The sequence below is a fragment of the Gorilla gorilla genome, chromosome 17, assembly GCF_029281585.2.
Source record: "Gorilla gorilla gorilla isolate KB3781 chromosome 17, NHGRI_mGorGor1-v2.1_pri, whole genome shotgun sequence".
NCBI classification, from domain to species: domain Eukaryota; kingdom Metazoa; phylum Chordata; class Mammalia; order Primates; family Hominidae; genus Gorilla; species Gorilla gorilla.
In genome coordinates this window covers 53,035,389-53,058,745 of record NC_073241.2, presented here as the reverse complement: position 1 = coordinate 53,058,745, position 23,357 = coordinate 53,035,389, and the positions used below count along the sequence as shown (strand labels likewise).

The window sequence follows — 23,357 nt, the reverse complement described above, 5'->3', positions numbered from 1 at the left end:
CAGCAACAACAACGGAATCAACAGTTACAACTGAGAACATCAAACGGAATATCAAAGTACGTCCCCAAAGACTCTCAGTCATTCAGTTCACTCATTCATTCATCATCCTTCAATAAACTCTTACTAAGTGTCTGCTACAAGAATTAAGCAATAAATTTTCATCTGCATGGGGAAGAGAAGAAACAAAGGTCCACAAACCTGGCTTCTATTTTAAGCTCTTCCTCCCACCAGATGCATGACTGACCTTGAGGGCATTGACTTGGGCATGCATCAACATTCCCACATGCTGGAGGGTGGTAGCCACTCCTAAGCCAGCTATGGTGTGCAAAGTGCTTTGTGAATCTTACTTGAAGAACACAAGTAAGACATAGAGGAAGATAACAACTAATTATCCAGAGCATCATGCTGTCGTTGTGATCCTGAGACACCTCATGAAAGCTTGCATTAAAGGCTCCTAATTTAGAGGACCCCAATGATGCGGCTGCACCTTCTGCCCCATACTGACTTTTCTTGGGGAGGTCCTGCGTAGGCACATGGTTCTGTGACTGGCAGCTGCAGTACAGAGGCTTCATAGTAGTCCCTGGGGAGCAGCACAAGGTAATCCTAGAAAATAAAGACCAAAAGGAGAATCATTCATTTTGGTGGTAGCCCTACTTTGGATAGAAAATAATCAAACATACTACTTAAATCAATAATAACCAGGTGAAGTTGCTAGTTAAACTCTCCATATCAACTGCTTTGTTCTTCATCCCGACTCACCAAAACACAAAGAACCACTCATTAAAGATTCTTTATGTATCAGAGAGAAACTTGTCAGTGTGAACAGTTTTATTCTTCAAGTTTCAAGAGAGATTTTACTGTCTGTCCTTGGTTGTTTATAAATTCACAAATTAACAAAGATAATAAATTGTCAACTGATGAAATGTTCTGTGGAAATGCTGGTTGCCTTCAGCAGTACAGAACACTGAATGTGGATCACTTTCTACTCCCACACCCGAGTAACGCTCAACTGGCACGGTATAAAAAGCAATGCCTTGTGATCTTGGTGATTCACAGAATGGAACTGGCCTACTGCCTGTCCCAAGAAACGAGAGGAAGAACATGTTCCACTGAGTGTGCCAAACAAAGCCCACAACGTAAATTCAGCTAAGCAGCTCTTCAGGAAAGAGCAGAGCTGCAGGCTTCTGGGAGGTGAATGATTGACAGCCCCTAGCCGTCCTGACAGCAGCGCATATCTGCAGAGGGAAGAGGGGAGGGCAAAGAGCTCATACACAGACCACAAGGCTTTTTCTCTCCTCAGACAGAAATGTATAGGAGGGGAAAAGTAAGAGATTGTGGCTGAGGGGACTCAGTAGGTTTAAATTTTAAAAGGGTTACTGTTCTACTAGTAAGTTTGCTGAGTTTGGGACCATATCTCCTCTCTCCTCATGACTTTATATTCTCACAGATACTAGAATAGTAAAGGTTGATAATAGGCACCCTTATGATGCCTAATGATGATGTCATTAGGCATCTTCCATGCCTAAACAGTAACTTTTATAATGAACTTCTACTTTCCGTGAGTCCAACTTTGTACCTGTTACTAGTATCAATGGAATTTTCCTCTGCCTCATTTCTACCATCTGTGAAACATTCTTGAACTTTTTTTTTTTAAGCAGTAAAGCTTCCTACTAAGAAGATGCAAGAAGAGCAGAGACCTTCTGATGTTCCTTTGCTGTCTTGAATGGAAAGAACAATCCCTCATGTTATCCTTGTAAGATCCCAATTTGGAAGGACCTATTAAGATAAGTATTGTCCCTGTTGTATGGAAGAAGCAACTGGCAGGACTGGAAGAGACAGGATTGGAATTAAGCGACTTTCCTAAGATTTGCTAACATGGCCAATAAACGGGGTTGTGCCTGAAGGAAAAGCTTTATGTTTTCCACTTGAGAGCATGAAACCAAGCTTTTCCCAAGGACTCTATTTTGAAAAGACCTTGCCATGAAGCAAAGCAGGCCTTAAAGCACATAGCAAAGAGGGCTGTCTCAGAGAACAGGTTTCATCCTTCCAACTCCCCATGGCTTCTCTGGCTATTCTATTAGGTGTTTGCAGACAAAGCCTTTCCTGAACAAAGAGTTCTCTGTTGTAGGCAATCTGTTTGGTGAGAATAAACCTGCTTTAGGTTTAACACAGAAGAAAGCAGAAAGAGTGTCATGGAAAAGCAGTGGCTCCCGTAGCCTCTTGCTTCTCTTTCCACCCCCAAGAACTTTACTGAAATTCATATCTGCTTGTCTTCTAGGTTCTTCTTCCTTGGTTCTACACAATCTCCAGACAGTGTAGATAATAACCAGGTGAAGTTGCTAGTTCTTATGATGTGAGGCAATGAGTGCTAAAGTCTATACTTCTGACTCATGCTGGAAAATCCCATACAAGCTTTGGAAGGGTGAAGCCACATACTCATGAAGGCTTCGCATTTGTTCCGATAATTAAGAGTCTTTAGGAGACTTTTTTTATTTTTTATTTTTTTTGTCCAAGAGAAGCTAGCTGAAAGGATACAAAAGATACTTCAAGTTGATTCCTATGTCATTTGAGGGTGAATGTCACCACAGTTTCCTTAGGTTGGGGCTGAATTGTTCCTGTGTCTAAAACCACCAATGATTGTGGCATTTTATGGTCGCTGTGGATTGTAGCCTTGGATGGAACCACTTCTGAGGTAGGAAGAATCCCGCAAGAGCTCTCCATTCAGAACTAAGTCTTACCAGAAGGACTCCTTCTGCCTTAATACAAGCAACCCATATTCCTGGTGTGATTGAAAATGGGTCTGCAAAACCATTTCCAGGGACGGTGACAAAGGCTGGCTCCTTACTCGGCAGGAAGATGATCTCTTTGCTTTGAGCAGCACCTATCAGAAATACAAAGAACTGCTTAAGGCATTTTTCTATCAGTCAGTGTTATGATTTTAGATATTCAGTTTTGAACATTCAGTTTACATCTCAAAAAGTTTAAGATGATATGTACTGATCAGATTTACTGATCTTATCTTTAAAAATTGTACTATGCAAATACATATGTATAAAATAGGCTAGAAAGATACTGATAAGACATCAGCAATGGCTATCTACACCGGGATTATGAATAATTGTTTAACTTATTAAATAAGTATATTAATACTTGTAAACAGTTTAGGAAAGTTCCTTGCATATAGTAAGTATTCAATATATTACATTAGCTACTAAATTATTTTTTCCTTTCTTGTTTATATGTGAGTTTTTTTTAAAGCCAGAGTCTCACTATGTTGCCCAGGCTGGAGTGCAGTGGTTATTCACAGGTGCCATCATAGCTCATGACAGCCTCAAACTCCTGAGCTCCAGCAATCCTCCCACTTCAGCCTCCCAAGTAGCTGGGACTACAGCATATGTGATTTTTAAGTTTTAATTTTTATTAATGAACATGCATAAGAAAAAGTTTTACACTTCCGTTTGTTTGTTTTCAGGAAAAAAAATGTTTTCTTCTGCATTAAACAAAGAGAGGACCTTCTGCAAGAGGTTCAGAAAGAAATAAACTATTGCATCTAAGTTCAATTGAGACTTTTTCTTTCAAAGAATTATCTTCCCCAAATCTTTGGGTTCACTCTTGTTCTACAAACATTGATGGGGGCCTACTATGTGCCAGGCTTGGAACTAAGTTCTGGTGACAAGGCAGTAAACACAGTAAGCATGGCCTTTGCTCCCTGCTGGTGAGGACCAGAGAGGAATAAGGACTAGAAGACAGGAGAATGTGGTACAGTTTGGACAGTGGTATTTGGGAGGAGGCACCAGTTACCATGGGACATAACATAACTAGGGCTCCCAACTCAGACTTAGGGGAAAGGTGTCCCGGAGGACAAGGAAACGAAGCAAAATGTATTCCAACTATTTGAGTTAACAGAGAACAAACTGCTGCTGTTATTGTCACGCAGGAGGCAGAGGGGCCTGTTAAGAGTTTGGAATCTGAAGACTTTGTCTACAAACATCCAGCTGTGGCTGGCAATTTACTAAACCTCTCAGCTCTGTTTTCTCTTCAACTCTCTTCAGTTTGCAAAGTTCTTATGATGTGAGGCAATAGGTGCTAAATTACTCTGTGAACGATGAAGTAAGCCTGCTAGTTCATTCAATGGGTTAATGAACCTCCAGCCACGCAAGTTGGGTTGACACAACTCGGAAATGACATCATTTCTTCCCCCATTCCGAATGAACCGTGGATGCTTAACAAAGATGGCGTACATTTTGATCCTAAATTAGATTTCCATTGGTGCCATTTTGTGTCCTTGTAAAATTCCAAATGCTTCTTGGAATCTGTTTCTAGGACAGGTAGAAGCCCTAATACCTTGAAGAACAGACCTGCGGGCCTTCTCTCTGCCTGTGGTGAGGCTGTGCTCTCTTCTCTTGTCCCTCTGCCCTCAGGAATTCCTCATCCCTGAGTCAGGTTTGCAGCTCCCTCCTGGAGCTCATTTGGGCTTCATGCTTTACAGCATTCATAGGAAAAATTCCCATCCTCACCCATTTCTCCTCTGACTATTTGGTTGGTTTGAAACAATGGAAGAATTTAGGGCAGCGGGCCAAAATCTCTCAAATAACACCAAAAAAGTGACACCCTCGTCACTGTGAATGAGTTATAAATGAGCTCTGCTCAGTGAAGACATCATAACCCATGGGGTTCAGCCAAGGTACGTAGGTTGTTATATCGATTTTTAAAATGACAGTTAAGGACAAATTCAGTAGCAAAACTTAAGTGATTGTTTAGAGAATGCAAGGTAACAAACGACAGGGCTCCTAGAGAACCGTCTAACCAGACCATGAGCCAGGCTTGACATTTTCTAAGAGTGATCAACTTTGTGAAAATCAGAGAAAGTGTTTCACTATTTATTTCTTAATTGAAAAGAGGCTTGAAATTTTACCTACGTGCCTTACCCCAGGATGGATAAATAGTTATGTGGCCAGATACTGCTTCAGTTCCAGGGTTAACATATCTCAGAATAACACGAAACAAGGAGCCACTTGACTTCCCTACATTCAATGTTATTCTTACATCATTCTGAAAAATACCGAAATGCCATAAAGCATAGAAAAAAAATGGTTAAAAGACATGCTAGCCAAACAGTGACTTTATTCTATTCAAGTGTCACTACTGGACTTGTAATGTACACACATACACACACACACACTCACACTCAGTCAACGAGCACCGAGTAACTTGTGAAAGATGGAAATAGGCAAACCTAACAATGAATTAAAATCACTTACAATCAAAATTACAGTGAAAACGCACTCCCTCAGCAACTGAGATCCTCTTTTGACCTTTTTGTAATCAGGCAGACAGAGCGGAGTATTAGATGGGCTAGTTTAAGAAAGCCACAGTGACGGAGCAACCACCACTGGCTAGGAAAAATAAAAAGGCAGAAGAGAAGGAAAGGAGAGGGTATTATTTCACACCACCAAAGAGAGACTGCTTCAGAGTCCGCTTCACATACATAAAGTCTAAATGGTCACAGAAACCAACGGTGGCCAAGGAAAGGTTAAAGACTCCAAATACAATAGTGGTAACATCTGGGTGTAACTAAAATATGCCTATTAAGTTTTATGATGTTTTATCTCAATTCCTTATGCAAAGAAATGATGGCTTTTCAACCTAGAGGAGGGGTTCTGTTGGTCCCCAGGGCCTGGGCTCACACAATATTCTGTAAACATTGTGGAGCCTGGACCCTTGAAGGAAAGAGTAGACTATTTTAATTCTGAACCACTGACTGCATGTCCAGATTGGGCTGTGGCCCAAGGAAACTTCATGAAACTTGGAAATTCCCAAATCAGTGGTTCTTTTGGCATTTCCCCCAACTTCTTTGTTTAAAAGGAAGGGGATATTTGTTAAGCGAGATATTGGTGACAATAAAGACTGACTTTGTGTAGAATCACTTGCTCTGAAAGCAGGAGCTACAGGTGACCCACACTGAGGAACTCCTGCTGACCCTCACAATTTGTCTGAATTCATCTTTAAGTGTTAGTTTCAGATGGAAAACAAATATGCAAAAATGTATTAGGAGCAGAGTAAAGTAAGTGGTGATTCTGGGGACACCACCAAGGTACTCTGACCAAAATAACTTTCTCAGAAAATGCGTCATTAGAGATGAATTCCTTTCTGTCCACCAGCTATTCTGTGAAACTGTAAGCACCTGTGAGAAGGTATACACTTTGATTGGGTTGTCAGTCATTCACATCCTATTATGACTCAATGGAATTTACTGCTTGTTTTCTGAATAATGAAGTAATGTCAGGGAACTAAAGAAATTAAATAGCTGTATTTGGGGAGTGGGGGCAAAGAGTGAAGTGTCTTAAGATCCTAGGTACCAGTTCAGAAAGGCAGCTTGGATGCGGGACTTTGGCCAGGTAAAAAACAGCATTAAAATCAATGAGGGGAAGGGGTCCGAGAGTACTGTGGCCCTGTCCCAGATTCTCTACAGGCTGACTGAGGTAGCAACAGCAAGCAGCAGTCTTGGATGCGCTAATGAAAAAGACTGTGTTACCATGATCGTTAATTTACCTCTCATATTCTGAATTTCTCCACTGAGAAACAGCTTGAGGAAACCAACTCAAAGACAAATTCTGAGGACAAAGCTACTCAATGGCTATACAGAATTTTTTAGTTATAAGTAGCAAGACGTATAAGTTCTAAAGGTAAACAAAGAATATATAAATTCCCCTACTCATTCTAATACAAAGCCAAGATAGATGGATGCAGTAGAGAAGAATGAAGGAAGAGAAATATGGAAAAGAAAAATGAAATAGCACTTAACTAACATTCATTATTTATCTTACTTTCCATGTACATAGCAATTCAAAGTTTAAAAAAAGCATCAGCCAAAAATTAGGAACACTAGCTTTACTGGAATTACTTAAGCCAACTCATTTTTGTTTTCCACAAATGGCTTTAAAGAAAACTGTCCCTCACATTCTAGTACAGCCTAACGTCATTTAGGAAACTTCCCTCTTCTATAAAAAGTCTCCAGAGATAAACACTATTTTTCTTTAATCTCTTAATTTTCTGATTTGGTAATCAAATTAAAGTAACAATGAACTATGTAATCCACACATATGCTTATCAGTTAATATACAGCCCTGCCCCAAACCCCAGGTTTAACCTAAACTCCAATGCCAACCCATAATATAGAGAAAAAGAATCGTGGAATCAGTTCTGGGGACAGGTCACCTTTCAGGGGGCTCACTGAGACTGGTGTGGGGAAGTATCTGAGCTACTCAGCCACGAAGCTGCTCTCTTCGGGTTGCGTACCTGTACTGAGGTCATTTGGGCATATCCTCTCCAGCTAAACTCAGGAAATGCCAGCGGATCAAATCCAAATCGAAGGTCTCTCCCATTAGGTGTGCTGCCGTCTTCAATCTCATACTTCATATGATGCAAATCTGGGAAATAGTAGTTGTTTTCAGGCCTTTCATAAATAAAAAGTAAACACATACAGGAGGTTAGGTCCATAGATCATCTGAACATCTTTTAATCACAATAGTTACTATGAAAGAACTCCACCACACTGACAGAGTACATTAAATAAAGGACAAATAAGAAAGATCTCCTGCTCTTTCTCCAAATTATTGCTTTAATTCACATAAACATTCACATAAAACACACTCAACACCTACTAATTCCAAGCATTAAGATGAGAAAATCGTTTAGCACAAGCCATAGTGGTTGCATCCTTTAGTATGTTCTAAATAGTTGCCAACAATTCAGCAAAGTCAAATTAGGTTATTTACTGTTTATTTATTTAATCACTCATTCATTTATATACTCATTCACTCATTACATAAATATTAATATCTATGTGCCAGGCACTCTTGCTAAGGACCATAGGTATAATGATGAACATGACATAAAATATTTCATATGCTAAATTTACAAGTTAGATATATTTTCTTGATACGTATTTTTTAATCATTAGAATGACTCTTCTATGCCTTGTTTTCTCTTAAACTATATGCCTATTAATGAATTCTTTTCAAGAGCTCAGCTGTGGTAGGCACAGAGAAGTATCCAAAATATTCCAACATTGTGCGGCATTTAACAATCTACTTAAAGTTCTCAAAAAAAGAAAAAAGACACTTCGCCAATCCAGTCACAAGCTAATAGCAGTTAGTGGGATTAATGCCATAAAGATGAATTTGTTAAAGGAAGTAAAAGGCCATGCTCCTATACTGCAAATAGAATTAGGAATGCTTACAACTTTTCTGGAAGCAATTTACAAAGATCCTTAAAAATGTTCACACATATTGACCCAGTAATTCTACTTCCAGGAATCTGTTCTAAAGAAAGATTTTGTAGATAGTCAAAGAATTAACATAAAAGAATGTTTAAAACAGTGAAGACTTGGAAACAACATAAGTGTACAATTATGAGATAAATTATTTAAAAATTACATAACCATTTAAAATGTGAAGGCTAATGATAATAGGAAATATTTACGATATGATGTGAAGTAATGAATGTGAATTATATGAAAAAATAGAATGCTAATTTTTAATTCATAGACAAGGTCTAGAAAAAATACACCAAAAATATTAAAAAGGGGTTATCTCTGGGTAGAGAAATGAAGATTTTTCTTTGCCTTTTTACTTTGATGAATTTATTAAAATTTGTTCACTGGACATATATCACATTTATCACCACAAGAATTATTCAGAAAATAAAGCAAACGTGAATTCTTTCTACACTTGTCAGAAAACCTAAAAATTCTCTGATAAAACCAGAGCAAACATGTGGGGGAATTTAGTACAAAAGGATGCAAGATTGTCAAGTTGGAGACAAGGTGCTCCGGCATCCACACTGTTGGTTTGCTAGCCTTTATTTCAGCTATAATTTACCACTAAATCCAAGGACATGCTCTAAACTTGAAGATATATGTATGTGTGCGTGTATCATGTAAAAAGTTAATATTCTTGCCTCAGGCTGGGTAACTTAATTCCTATTTGATTGCATTATTTTATGCTGAAAATCAGTCAATCACCTAAATAGTTGGGAGAAGAAAAAATGTTTGCTGGTTAAGTAGGGGAGAAGCTCATTTTATCAACATCAGGGTGGAGCAAGATGAAACACACATGGAAAACGTTTTTTTATTCTTTTAAGACGGAGTCTCACTCTGTCACCCAGACTGGAGTGCAGGGGCACTATCTTGGCTCACTGCAACCTCTGCCTCCCAGGTTCAAGCAATTCTCCTGCCTCAGCCTCCGGAGTAGCTGGGATTACAGGTGTGCGCCACCATGCCTGGCTAATTTTTTGTATTTTTAGTAGAGACAGTGTATCACCATGTTGGCCAGGCTGGTCTTGAACTCCTGACCTCAGGTGATCCACCCACCTCGGCCTCCCAAAGTACTGGGATTACAGGTGCAAGCCAGGAAAACGTTTTATGCAGGCATTTACAAAGCTCCCCTGGCCCATGGGGAGGCTCAATGGTCTTCAGGAAAACAAACCTACAGACATGCCTTCTTCACAGATCTTTTATTCCAAGCCCCCAACTGAGGGAAAGTGCGGCTGGGTTACTCTGACTTTTTTTGTTTTTATTAAAGACAAGGTCTTGCTCTGTCACTCAGGCTGTAGTGCAGTGATGCAATCATAGCTCACTGCAACCTCCAACTCCTGGGCTCAAGCTATCCTCCTGCCTCAGCCTCCTGAGCAGCTAGGACTACAGGCATGTGCCACAGTGCCTGCCTAATTGTTGTATTTTTTTTTTTATAGGGATCGGGTCTCACTATGTTGCTCAGGCTGGTCTTAAACTCCTGGCCTCAAGCAATTGTCCCAACTGGGACATCACTCCCAGCCTGCTCTGACTTTTAGAATTCAAATGTTGGAAACATTGAGGGAAAGGAGAGAATCACCTTGCTAAATACAATTTACCTCCACGACATAAAAAATTTCTTTATAAATCTGTTACTAATGCAAATAGTGAAGGGACCTGAGATTCAGAAGTTATTTTTTTTCCCTTTACAGAGGAAAAATCATGGATGAAACATCAAGGTTTCAAAACATTTATAAATGGTAAAATATAATGGCTTAAGAGATGGAACAATACCATAGTTCCTACAGTTCCCCAGTCTCAATCTCCACCTCATTCCCTTGCTCCTATAGTTCATTGTCACCTGCTTCTGCATGAGACAAAGTACTTCTTCCCCAATTCCAAAGTTTTCTTACCCTCTACCCCCACTGCAACCCTGGGGAACAACTTTGGCCTCTCTACTTCCTCACTCCTGGGTCCCAAGAGGGAAACAGGAACTGAACCTTATTAGCCCAGGCACCTGGGTGTGTGGTGGCACTCCCTCTTATGCCTTCTCTTATTGACCCAAGCACCTGGGTATGTCGCACTGCCCCCTCTTATTCACTTTCTTATTGGCCCAGGCAACTGGGTGTGTGGCACCACCCCCTCTTATTCCCTCTCTCCCTGGAGCGGGCCTATCTGTGGGCTCCTCCTGCTCCAACTTTCACATGGAGGTTGAGCCCTGAGAACCCACTTCATGCTTCCAGCTCTCATCTTGCCCACCTGGTTTTTGTACCTGTGGGAATTTTCAAGCGAAAGTACTCCATGGTCTACACAGTAGAACAGGCTTTATGGGCAAGGTAATCTCCTGTTTTAAACAACTCACACACAAATGTCCAGATTTCAATTGACATAGGACAGCTTCCCCTGCCCTCGATCTTTAGGGCTGCTTCTCTCTTCTCCAGAGCTGTAGCACAGGCAGGAATGTCTAAGACCATCTTTCACACCCTGAACACGGGAAGAAGCCTCCCGAAGACTCACCGCTGGCACACCTTTCCCACGACATGCTCTCGGCACTGGCACACTCCCGAGGGCCCACTGCACACGGAGGACAATGCCCCACCAATGTCACACTGACACCCTGAAAGCCAGGAAACAGCAGCAGTTATACCTTAAACCATCTCCACACTGAGCGCCTCTCCTGCTCTACAAGAAAGGAAAACTGACCATCCCAGTGACACAGTGCCTGCCTTCTTTCCTCTGCCACATCTATCTGGCCAGTGTTTGAAATCTTGGAAACTCCCAAACTAAAATGGTGTGTCTGCGCTTGGAAATCAGATTCAACCACAAAAACAAAAACCAAAACAAAAACAAAAAGAAAAACAAAATTAAAATGGTGTGTCTTTCCAAAGGTCTGCTTCTAAGTTGGAGGCGGCTACTATAGGCCAGCTCAAATGCTGTTGTCCAATGCAAAGACGACAGCAGCCCAGGAGTAAACGCGCTTCAGAAACAGTGCTGTTCTAAAGAACATGTGATAACCAGGGGCCGAGCGAGAGATTCAAGAGTGGCCTTGCGGGGCAACTGTCCTGCAATTTCATTATTTAACACAACACTGTCTCTAAAAATCTGATGCTAGCATTTTTGATAATATAAAATATATCTTTAAAATTACTAAATCTTGATGTTATTTATAAAACTAACAGATGCCCTCCCATCCCAGTTATGTTTCTTATCATTAAACCCACAGTGTGCTGGTAGAAGAGAAGTAGAAACAGCCCCACTTGCAATTTACTAGTTTCAGTGTAATCAATGTTTGGCCAAATTCCCTGGACAGAATGTTTCAGGGCCATTCCGTCAGAAAGTCTGTGTGAAGATGACAAACTCAGAATAAATGTTATTTAGACCATCTTTGGCCATCAACATTGTGCTTTGCTCAGGGCCCACTGGACTTATTTACCTTGACACCCAAAGTAATTGCTCTTTTCCAAAGCAAAATATCCATCTTCACAGGTGTCGCAGGAATCGCCACCCACATGGGACTTGCACTGACAGTCACCATCTCCCTGCAGAACAGTGAGCCAGATGACAACATTTGATATAATTACAGAATTCACTAATCTTCAAGATTGAAAACTGGCTCACTGTATAATAGGAAGCAGTGCAGCCAGGATCTGGAAAGGATTACCATGCACTGTAGAATGACAGAGGTACTAACACACGCCCCCAGAAACTCCACAAGCAATTGCTGTAGCATTCTGCTGTTGTCACATGAAAACTCAGCCCACTTTACCTGCCTACACTCTCCAGTTCCACTCACTGTTCCCGCCTTATGGCACTGGCATTCTGTGGAGATAAGAGAGCATCCTTGAACTAAGGGAGACACAAAAGACAGTTCCTGGCTCTGGGAACATTACACAGCTGCAACACAACGTGTGCAGTTGGCCTTGCCAGCGCAGTTCAACAGAATGAGAGTTTGCATCGCTGAGGCCTAAAATTAGACTGCTTTCTGAAGTTGGCAGAACAGACCAATCCACACTATCCATTTACAAAAAGTAACAGCTAGTTCATGGCTACTTCATGACAAAAGCTGCAACATCATGGGATTTTTGAATGATTCCAATGCCAAGGTCATTACTGATATGCATGCATGAAAATACACTCTATTCAAGGTTATTCAGTATCCTTAACTCGGTGTTTTTAAGTCCTTATACTGGCTCCGATATAAGCATAAAATTAAAATTAAACCAGAAAAAGTAAATTATAAAAACAAGGACATAAAAACCGTTTATCAAGTAGCTGCCTTCTCAAACAACAAAATACATACAGAAACAGGATAGAAATCCCTTGCTAAGATTTTGAAAGTGACAGAAATTCTGTCAAAAGTGGGGGGAAAACATCAGAACATTACATAGAATCTTGTCAAATTGAAGTGATTCAACAAATAGCTCTTTTGTGGATTTAGTCACTGAGGCAGAGAAAATTAAGAGAACATTACAATATAGTAAATTATGACATATAAGAAACCTACCTGAACATCCACTGGGGTTTTCTTTGTCCAGATTCCAATATAACAGTTTGCAGCTGCTACAAGTAGGACCTTCAACATGAAGCTTGCATTGGCAATACCCCTTTGAATGAAAATCAAACAAACATTTGACATCTTGGAATTAAGACATGTTTTCAAACATGTGCGTGAGCAAAGACTTGTCACAGAAACATATTTTGGTCATGAAAAGTAATTAAGTGTATCCAGGGGGAAAAAATACTGGGTTGATTTCAACAGTCTGCTAATTGCTTTTGTTTATTTTTATTCATTTATTTGTTATGCATGTAATCCGCAATTGTGGTTAAAAAGAAACTGGAAAATAAGAAGAAAGAAAATTTAAAAATCACTCTTATTTATAACATTGTCAGTGTCTGTTGATACTGTTACAGCATAGACTACCAATTTAAATAGAAAAAATGTCTGAATATTTAACATGTTGAAAATCAGTAAAGAATTGTTTATCTGAGAGTGCTTTTGTAATATGCAAGATTCACGGCCTTGCATCAATGTCATCAAGGCTTATGGGAAGGATGGCAGAACCTCTTTCACTCCATCCATTCTGTGCCTGGAAGTCGGCATCTCTAGGCTCTGAGGCCAAGAAGACAGACAATTTCTAAATTATCTCAGAAAATTGTTCAGAATAGGCCGGGTGTGGTAGCTCACGCCTGTAACCCCAGCACTTTGGGAGGCTGAGGCAGGTGGATCACCTGAGTTCAGGAGTTCGAGACCAGCCTAGCCAACATGGTGAAACCCCATCTCTACTAAAAATACAAAAATTAGCCAGGTGTGGTGGGGCGTGCCTGTAATCCCAGTTACTCGGAGGCTGAGGCACAAGAATCGCTTGACCCAGGAGGCGGAGGTTGCAGTGAGTCGAGATCGCGGCACTGCACTCCGGCCTGGGCGACAAGAGCAAAAAAGAAAAAAGAAAAAAAAAAAAGAAAGAAAAGAAAAGAAAAGAAAAAGAAAAAAAATGTTCAGAATACCATGGTATTGTGCTTGGAATAATATAAAATAAATTGTAATTATTTTGTACACAGCCAACTTTATTTAATGTGTCCTTGGCCATTGATTTTCTCAATGTTATTAATTATGTTTGTCAGACTTACATGCAGGGCTCCACAGAGGCAACACCCTCTCAGTAACCTACAAACCTGCAGTAAGAATTAAACTCTAGGACTCCAGAGTAACAAGTTTAACTAAATCTTATTCTTTTGTTTTTGAAAAAAAAAATCACAAAATCACATATGCTCTTTGAAAAACAACAATGACCTCTTTAAGCAATTTAGCCTTGGGTCTTATTTTAATTTCTGGAAGTGCCCACACTGTTAGTCCTTAATATGTATGAGAATAATAGAGATAGTTAGAATTGCAACCCTTTTATAGTCTACTTACCAAATTGGAGTTGATGGTACCAGCTGGGTCACAAGCACTGCTGGAACCTGAATATGATTCAGAAATTTTTAAATTATCTGGTAGTTTGTTTTTCTCTTTGTTTTGATGTTTCAAGTTTTAAATGTTTTGTTTTCAAAAATAGTGTATCTACATTTATATTTTCGATAGATGTGTGGCAAAGTCTGCATGCAATTCATAGTCAGGCATCTTGAATGACATTTATGGTCCTTAATCCCCAAATTACCTCTTTTGCCACTGAACAAATCTCTATCCTGTCTACTCATGACAGTTCACTTCTAATTGATGATGAAGGAGGAGATTACGGAAAGATTCTAAAATTTTGAGCATCGTTAGTATTGTCCAGAAGAGGGCAATATTGTACCAAGAGATTTTTAATTGCCCATTTAAAAGACGTTCTAGAATTTCTAAGTACATCTTTAATTATCACACCTCCTTGTTCCCACCCATACTAAAGTTATTTATAAAATCAATTGGTTTGTTTTCCTGACTTAGTATAACACTACAAACCAAATATAATCTCTCTTCAATAAATTGGGATCTTGCAATGTTTCAGTATTACAATTACACAGTGTTTGAACTGGGTAAGTCTGTTCTGAGTCTGGTTTTTCAAATCATTTAAATAAATCCATAATAGGATCTTGTTTGCTTATAAATTGTTCCTTAACCCTATTGGCTTTGTTTGTTTCTGTCTGCCTCAGCTTCCCCTTGATGATTCTCATTCTCTCTCTCACTCTCTTTTTTGAGACAGGGTCTTGCTCTGTCTTCCAGGTTGGAGTGCAGTGGCACGATCACAGCTCACTGCAACCTCCGATGCCTGGGCTCAAGTGATCCTCTCACCTCATCCTTCTGAGGAGCTGGAATGACAGGCATGCACCACCATGCCCGGTTATTTTAAAAAATATTTTCTAGAGGCTGGGAGTGGTGGCTTACGCCTGTAATCCCAGCACTTTGGGAGGCCAAGGCAGGCAAATCACGAGGTCAGGAGATCAAGATCATCCTGGCTGACATGGTGAAACCCCATCTCTACTAAAAATACAAAAAATTAGCTGGGCATGGTGGCACATGCCTGTAATCCCAGCTACTCAAGAGGCTGAGGCAGGAGAATCGCTTGAACCCGTGAGGCAGAGCTTGCAGTGAGCTGAGATCGTGCCACTGCACTCCAGCCTCGGGGACAGAGCGAGACTCTGTCTCAAAAAAAAATAAAATAAAATCAAAAATAAATAAAAATTCTAGAGGCAGGATCTCATTATGTTGCCCAGGCTGGTGGCCAACTCCTGGCCTCAAGCAATCCTCCTGCCTCAGCCTCCCAAAGTGCTGGGATTACAGGCATGAGCCACCCTGCCCTCTCTTTCTTTTCTGATGTTCTCCTGTTCCCTGCATTTTTCCATAATACCCAACACAAATTTCCAGCTGTTTGTTTTCCATGCCCAACCTTGGGTTCCTCTCCAGGACACAAACATTGCCATCTAGCCCTGGGATGACTGTGGCTGCCCAGCTTCTCTGCCAGGCAGCCACAGCACTTCCTTCCGCTCCTGAGGCCCATGGAGGTGAGCAGACCCATGCAGGATGCCCTCGCATCCTAGGGACCTTCAGGCCTTTTGAAAGGCAAGCACCCTCCTCTGACTGCCTGCTGCAACTTCCACCCTCAAGGAAACCTGGTCTCCAGAGGATTCTGGTTAGGAGGATTCTGGGAAATGAAGTCAGTCCTGTCTTCAAAGGGCAGGAAGGGGTCTGAGAAACCACATTCTCCTGATGGATAGTCTGGGTCAGCGTTCCACAAACACCTCTTCACAGTAGCAAGAGTTCTCCGAAATTGGCAAGAGCTACTGGTCTGCTCTCTGGCTGCACACACCAGGGAGCCCAGGGAAATTTGTGGACATCTCATTTCTGTCCCCTCTGCCATGGTACATGGGCAAGCCTTAATCTCTCATATCAACAGAGGGATGAATACCAACCACGTCCCACAGCTGCAGGCTTGGTTTTCATCTCCCCCTCAGTGCACTCTCTCCAAACTGCATAGACTCCAGTGCATCCCACCTGCCTTCCCCAACACTTGGGCTGAAGTACGATGACAGGGTCCCCCAGAAGGCCAGAGGAGGGCAGGGAGAGAGGCCCGAAACACAGCAAAGGTCCTGCTAAGCCTGCTGGCAAGTGGATCTGTTAGAAACATTACAGTGCTGCCAGCATTAGCACCACAAGCTGGGAGCGAAAGAAGGCATGATGCCTCGGGACAGAAGACAACAAATGGCCCCTTTAACTCAAAGGAGTCACCTATGCCACAATGCTATCCACAGAAAACTGACATGTGAACCAAGAAACCCACATGTATAGCACATGGAAATTTACATTATTTTTAGTTAAAAAAATCATTTCTGGATTCCTTTGAGGGTACATATATGATATACGTGTTTTCAAACCAGACTTGAACAGGTGAGGAACCAAGCAGACTAGATCTGTGAAAGCAGGATGTAGGGGTGGCCAGTGGTGAGTCTGTGGGGGATTTGCAGGCTTCTCTGGGAGGCTGGCTGCACACACTTCAGAGAGGAACCAGCCCTCTAGCAATCTGCTGACTTTCCTACCTTGGCAGTGGGGGAAATCATAAGCTCCTGAGAGACACCTGTCACACCGCTGTCCTGTAACTCCTGGCCGACATTCACACTGTCCAGTCACTGAGCTGCAGGGCATCTGGTAGGATCCAAGGGCTGAACACCAGCAGGCTGGATGAAAGAATTCAATCAGACTTGGGCAGGGGTTGCAGGTATAGGAGGGGGAAGAACCACGTCCCAGAGCAGAGCATGAGGGTGGAGCCAGAAAGACCCAAACACAAATTCCAGCTCCACTTCTTATGAGATCGGGAACCTGAAACAAGCCACTCAACTGCTCTAAGCCTCAGTTTCTCCTTCCTTAAATGGGAGTGATACTAATTTTTATTTGATAACTTGTTGTGAGGATTGCATAAGATATTACTTAAAAGAGCTTGGGACAATGCCTATTATAGCAAGCACTCAATAACTGCTAGTTTTTATTGCTGTCATGAATTTCATATTCAGCAAGATTTGCAGGTGCTGGGTGATGGTTTTGGGGATTCTGCTCACCTACAGAAACTGGTATTTGTAGGAGGAGGATGCAGGGAACAACTGATGGGGGATGTGACTCACTGGAGGGCCACTTTAATTCCATATCCCACTTGATATTCCATATCAAGTGCAAGCCATTCCAGGCCAGATCAGCCTACAACTGTCCCTGATCTTCTCTTTCCTCCTCTCTTTATACCTCTTTTCTCAATGTCTACTGTAGTTAAGTAGTCATGGAAAAAATGGTGCAGGCAACATTGAAATGGATGGGAAAGGCATCCTAGTTTCCTCCCTCCCCCAAGCTGTTACCATGATCTTTGGCTAAGTGATGAATAAACATGTGTGGATGGAGAGAACAGATGCTGGCCATTCATTCTCCTCTTGGCCCCCTTCCCACTGGATCAGGTCCCTACTAGCCTCTATGAGACTAGACTTCTATGGGCTGGAGTTGCACAAGGTCATCTCCATTTGCATTGCAAAAACCCTTCTTCTGGAGAGGGATGAGCAGTGGAAATGACCTGACTGACTTCTCTGGCTGAAGAGTTCTACATCTTAAGAACTGAAAGAAACTAGAGAGAGCATCTCATTGAATCCCATTATTACATGGTGAAGTTCAGAAGTTAAACGGCATTTTTAAAGTCAGTGGATTAGTCTCTAATAAAGGGCTTCAGTCTTTGGAGTCCAGTACCAGCTGTGCCACTTAACAGCCCTGCAATCACGGCTAGTTGCTTAGCTTCTTTAAGCCTCAGTTTCGTCTTCTGTAAACTGGAACTGATAATAGCACCTACTTTATGAAGTTATCAGAGAATCATCAGCAGTAAGGCATTGAGCACGATGCTTCGCACAGCCGAAATGCTCAGGAAGTGTTCACACTTATTAACATTATTATTCTAATTACCCAAGTCCCCCAGTGCTTGGGGAGGTGCTCTTTACACTTTCCCACACTGAATTAATGAAAATCAATGAATTAGTATATCTGACTTCCAAATTTTTATCCAGTGTAATGTACACAGTAAAAGATACAACCTTGTTTGCAAGGTTTCAAAAATTCCATGCTAGTTGGAGCCTTAGGAAAGAAAAGATTCATAAGGTAAAGCCCCAATTCTGGTAATTTATTTATAGGTAGCCTTGGAATCTAAGCCTTGGCGCATGGGGCCTCCACAGGGACGAGACCATGTTATTTTCATTCTCTGTGACAGCCCAGCCCATGTATGGTGAATTTCTCTGAAAGTGCTTTTTAGTAAATGATGGTGAACGACAGAATTTACCTGTGTTGTCATCAGAAACGTAAAAGAAACTCTCACTGATGGAGGGGAACTCGGCTAGTTTACTCACTTACAAATTACCTGGGAGTTTCAACAGGCTATGTGACTTGTTCAGAGAGACACAAGTACTTGCAGACCCAGAGAATTTACTATCATTTCACTTTCCTATTTTACAGTCATCCATCCAGCAGACATTGATTGAAGGCCTACTGTGTTCCAGCAGCACCCTTGCTAGGTGTTACGGTGGAGGTAAATACAAAAACACATATAGTTAGCCTTCCATATCTGTGGGTTCTGGATCCATGCATTCAAACACAGATCAAAAATATTCAGAAAAATACACAACTAAAAAATAACAAAAATAATACAAATAAAATAATAATGTAATATAACTATTTATGTAGCATTTACATTATATTATGTATTATAAGTAATCTAGAAATTTAATTTATATAGGAGGATGTGTGTAGTTTATTTGCAAATACTGTGCCATTTTACAACAGAGACTTGAGTATCCTTGCCTTTTGGTGCCCATGGATGGTCCTGGAACAAATCCCCCATGGATACTGGGTGTTGGTTGTTGACTGTATTCCCTGATCTCTAAGAACTAAAAATCCAGAACAAAGACTAGAGAATGACTGACATAGCATAAAGCACCCCCACAAGACACTACCCACTCCATATAAAGCATGTCTAATGCTCCCCTAGCTATTGGCAGACAGAAGGACAAACACTCAGATCTCCTACTGCCATTTCCACCTGTCTTCTCTCATGGCCCATAGTCCCAGCTGGCCTGTCTGCAGAGGTTAAGTCTCTACCTAGTGGTAGAATTCCGAGGAAATGTTCTTGGGTTCTACAGTGGTTAATTTTGTGTCAACTTGGCTAACTATGTTGCCAAATCGTCAAACACTAGTCTAGATGGTGCTGTGAAGGTATTTTTTAGATGAGAGTAACATTTAAATCAGTAGACTTTGAGTAAAGCAGATTATCTTCCATCATGTGAGTGGTCCTCATCCAAGCAGGTGAAGGCCTTAAAAGACAGATGTCCACCAAGGAAGAAGGAATTCTGCCTACAGATTGCCTTTGGACTCAAGATGCAAAATCACCTCTTGACTGCATCTCCAACCTGTTAGCCTACCTTGCAGATTTTGGACTTGCCAGCCCCTACAACTGTGTGAATCAAGTCCTTAAAATAAAACTCTCCCCATCCCTACACACACATACACACACACACACACACACACACACTCACACAATATATATTATATGTACATAAATAAGTAGATAAGATGTACCACTATATCTATATCTATCTATGTACCTATCTATCTATCTAGAGAACCCTGACTAATACAGATTTTGGTACCAAGAGAAGTATTCTTAGAGGACCAGAATTTTTTAAATTCATAAATACAGGTAGGGTCTCACTATGTTGCCCAGGCTGGTCTCAAACTCCTGGCCTCAAGTGATTCTCCCACATTAGCCTCCCAAAGTGCTGGAATTATAGGCATAAGACCATGCCCAGCCAGGAACAGAATTTTAAGAATAAATTCTCTGAATTGGTTTGGGGGTTTCTGGAATTGGCTCTCTAAATGACTAGATTTAGAAGCACTAATGACTCTAGTTCCAATAGTGAATAAAGCACTGATAGTCATCGGTGTGATGTGGTAATAGAGATACACAAAAATATCACTATTAGATACTCCTAATCAAATAATTATGATAGGCAAGGTTCTGGGTGACCACGTATTTGATAACATAGAACATTTCCGTCAAACTAATGGGCATAATGAACTTGGCTGGTTGCTCCTAATTGGGCTGGACAAAGTGGGAAAGAAAAGGAGTTGAGGGATTTGAATTCCCACTCAGATGCAGCATAAATGACCTGAAAGTTTCTATGCCTTCCTAGAAAGAAATCCTTGTCTCCTACAGCCTCAGAGCTGAGACTGCAGAAAACCAAACCAAGAATCTTCATCCTGAGAGGTCTGAATTGCAATGCAAGTTAAATTCCAAACCTTGCAGAGTATCTGCTGTTAAAGTGGGGGCATAGATTGGGAAGGAATAGGACTTTGAAAATTGCTTTGGGGACATATGGGAAGATCATGACGAAGATGGGGACACTGAACCCCTAAATTCCAATGAGTCTTCTTTGTCAGAAGAAACAACTGCACCCCCAACCCATGTTTGAGCAGGTTAACCCTGCTTTGCCCGAGAAAACTGTAATGGCCTCCCCTGAGGGAGCTGTCATGGAAGACCCCACTGATTCTCTTCAGGACCCACCTCCATCCCACTTTCCTTATCAACTGATAACTGGACTCAAATCCCAGCAAGCCCTGAAAGGTGAAGTACAAAGTATGACCCATGAGAAGGTGCACTACACTTCAAAAGAACTAAATGATTTTTCCAATTTAAACAGACAGACAGCAATTTGAGGAATATCTGTGAGAATAGATGTCAAGGATGTGGAAACTGCTGCCATCAAGTTGGAAAACCTAAGTGCAATGGGGGTAATTGGGCCCCAGGTTGGTGGCAGCCAAGTGGTGGCAATAAACCACCAAAAGCAAGGCGGGTGTGGTTACCATAATGGACAATGGAGTTGAAACAGCAGTCAAAATAGTCTGACTCAGAGACCTATGCTGACTAGTTGATCATGGTGTTCCTGGAAGTGAAACAGCTGGGAAGTCTAGCAAATTCTGACTTGCTTTGTAGAAGTGGAAGAGTTGTAGGTCAAATGAACAAGTCTAACTTGAAACATAAAAGTAGAGTCATATCCCCTCAATCAATTACCAGATCTGAGCTGGTTTACAGACCCAGAACTCTTTGAATGAAGGGGAGAGTAGGTACTATTGTGGAAGAACTCCACTCCACTGCCAAACATTTATAAGGTAAATCTTTCTCCCAGCCTTTTCCAAAGGGACCTATGGCCTTTTACCAAGGTGACTACACACTGGCAAAAAGGAAATAATCAGATCTTTCTATTCTTTCTATTAGTGGACATCAGCTCTAAATTGACACCAATTCTAGAAGACCCAAAATGTCACTGTGGCCCTCTAGTCAGAGTATGGGTTTATGGGGGTCAGGTGATCAATGAAGCTTTAACTCAGGTCCATCTTATAATGAGGGCAGTGGGTTCCTGAACTCAGCCTGTAGTTATTTCCCCAGTTCTGGAATTCATAACTGGAATATACATCCTCAGCAACTGACAAAATCTTCACATTGGTTCCTTGACCTATGGAGTGGAAGTTATTATGACGGAAAAGGCCAAGTGGAAGCTATTAGAACTGCCTCTACCTAGGAAATAGTACAACCAAAAGCAGTACAACATTTCTGCAGGAATTGCAGAGACGAGGGCTACCATCAAAGACTTGAAAGATGCAGGGGTGGTGATTCCTACTGCTTGCCCATTCAATTCAACTATTTGGCCTGTACAGAAAATAGATGTATCCTGGATAATGACTGTAGATTATTATAAACTTAACCAGGTAGCAACTCCAATTGCATTTGCTATACTAGATGTGGCTTCATTGCTTGAGCAAATTAACATATCACCTGTCACCTGGAATGCAGCTGTTAGTCTGGCAAATGCTTTTTTCCTTCACACCTTTAGTAAAAACCAACAAGCAGTTTGTTTTCAACTGGCTAGGCCAGCAATATACTTTCACTGTCTGTATTAGGCTATTTTTGTGTTGCTATAAAGAAATACCTGGGGCTAGGTAATTTATGAAGAAAAGAAATTTAATTGGCACAGTTTTGCAAGCTGTACAGGAAGCATGGTGCCAGCATCTGCTTCTGGTGAGGGTCTCAGGGAACTTACAACCCATGGCAGAAGGTAAAGGGGAGCCAGTACATCACATAGCAAGAACAGAAGCAAGGTAGGGGGAGGTATCACACACTTTTAAACAACCAGATCTCAAGTGAACTCAGAGAGAGATCTCACCCACTATCAGGAGGACAATACTAAGTCATTCATGAAGGATCCATCTCCATGACCCAAACACCTCCCACCAGGCCCCACCTACAACATTGGGGATCAGATTTCAACACGAGGTTTGGAGGGGGCAAACATCCAAACTATATCACTGTCCTACATCAGGGGTCTATCAACTCTGGTCCTGTGTCATAATTTAGGTCACAGGGATCTTGATCACCTTTCTCTTCCATAAGGCATCACATCGGTCTATTACATTGAGGACATTATGCTAATTGGAGCTAGTGAACAAGAAGTAGCAACTACTCTAGACTTATTGGTAAGACATTTGGGTGTCAGGAGGTAAAAATTAAATCCAATAAAAAATCCAGAGTCTTCTACCTCAGTTAAATTTCTAAGGGTCCAGTAGTGTGAGTCCCAGAACAAGGGAAGGCTCTGCAGCAGGTCCAGGCTGCTGTGTAAGCTGTTCTGCCACTTAAAGCATATGACTGAGCAGATCTAATGGTGCTTTTAAGTGTCAGTGGCAGATAGGGATGCTTTTTGGAGCCTTCAGCAGGCCCACATAAGTGAACGACAGTGCAGACCCTTAGGATTTTGGAGCAAAGTCCTGCCACCGTCTGCATATAAGCCATCCTCTGCAGATAACTTTTTTTTGAGAAACAGCTTTTCACTTTCTACTGGGTCTTAGTAGAGACAGAAGGCTTAACCATGGGCCATGAAGTCACTATGTGATGTGAGCTGACCATTATGAACTGGGTGTTATCTGACCCACGAAGCCATAAGTTGGGCAAGCACAGCAGCATTCCGTCATCAAATGGAACTGGTATACATAAGATTGGATCCAAGCAGCCTCTACACAAGT

General features: G+C 41.4%; 1 protein-coding gene across 1 annotated transcript in view; it reads right to left on the bottom strand.

Annotated features, from left to right (window-relative positions):
• The window catches only part of LAMA3 (laminin subunit alpha 3), a 261,658-nt gene that overhangs the window by 127,730 nt on the left and 110,571 nt on the right, over nt 1-23,357 (bottom strand). The window contains exons 13-22 of the mRNA XM_031003750.3: nt 16,808-16,945; nt 14,208-14,254; nt 12,798-12,897; nt 12,060-12,112; nt 11,727-11,832; nt 10,811-10,910; nt 7,300-7,456; nt 4,929-5,052; nt 2,739-2,881; nt 506-603 (exon numbers count right to left, since the gene is read on the bottom strand). Coding sequence (XP_030859610.2) covers nt 506-603; nt 2,739-2,881; nt 4,929-5,052; nt 7,300-7,456; nt 10,811-10,910; nt 11,727-11,832; nt 12,060-12,112; nt 12,798-12,897; nt 14,208-14,254; nt 16,808-16,945 — 1,066 coding nt within the window. The remainder of the gene's footprint in view (nt 1-505; nt 604-2,738; nt 2,882-4,928; nt 5,053-7,299; nt 7,457-10,810; nt 10,911-11,726; nt 11,833-12,059; nt 12,113-12,797; nt 12,898-14,207; nt 14,255-16,807; nt 16,946-23,357) is intronic.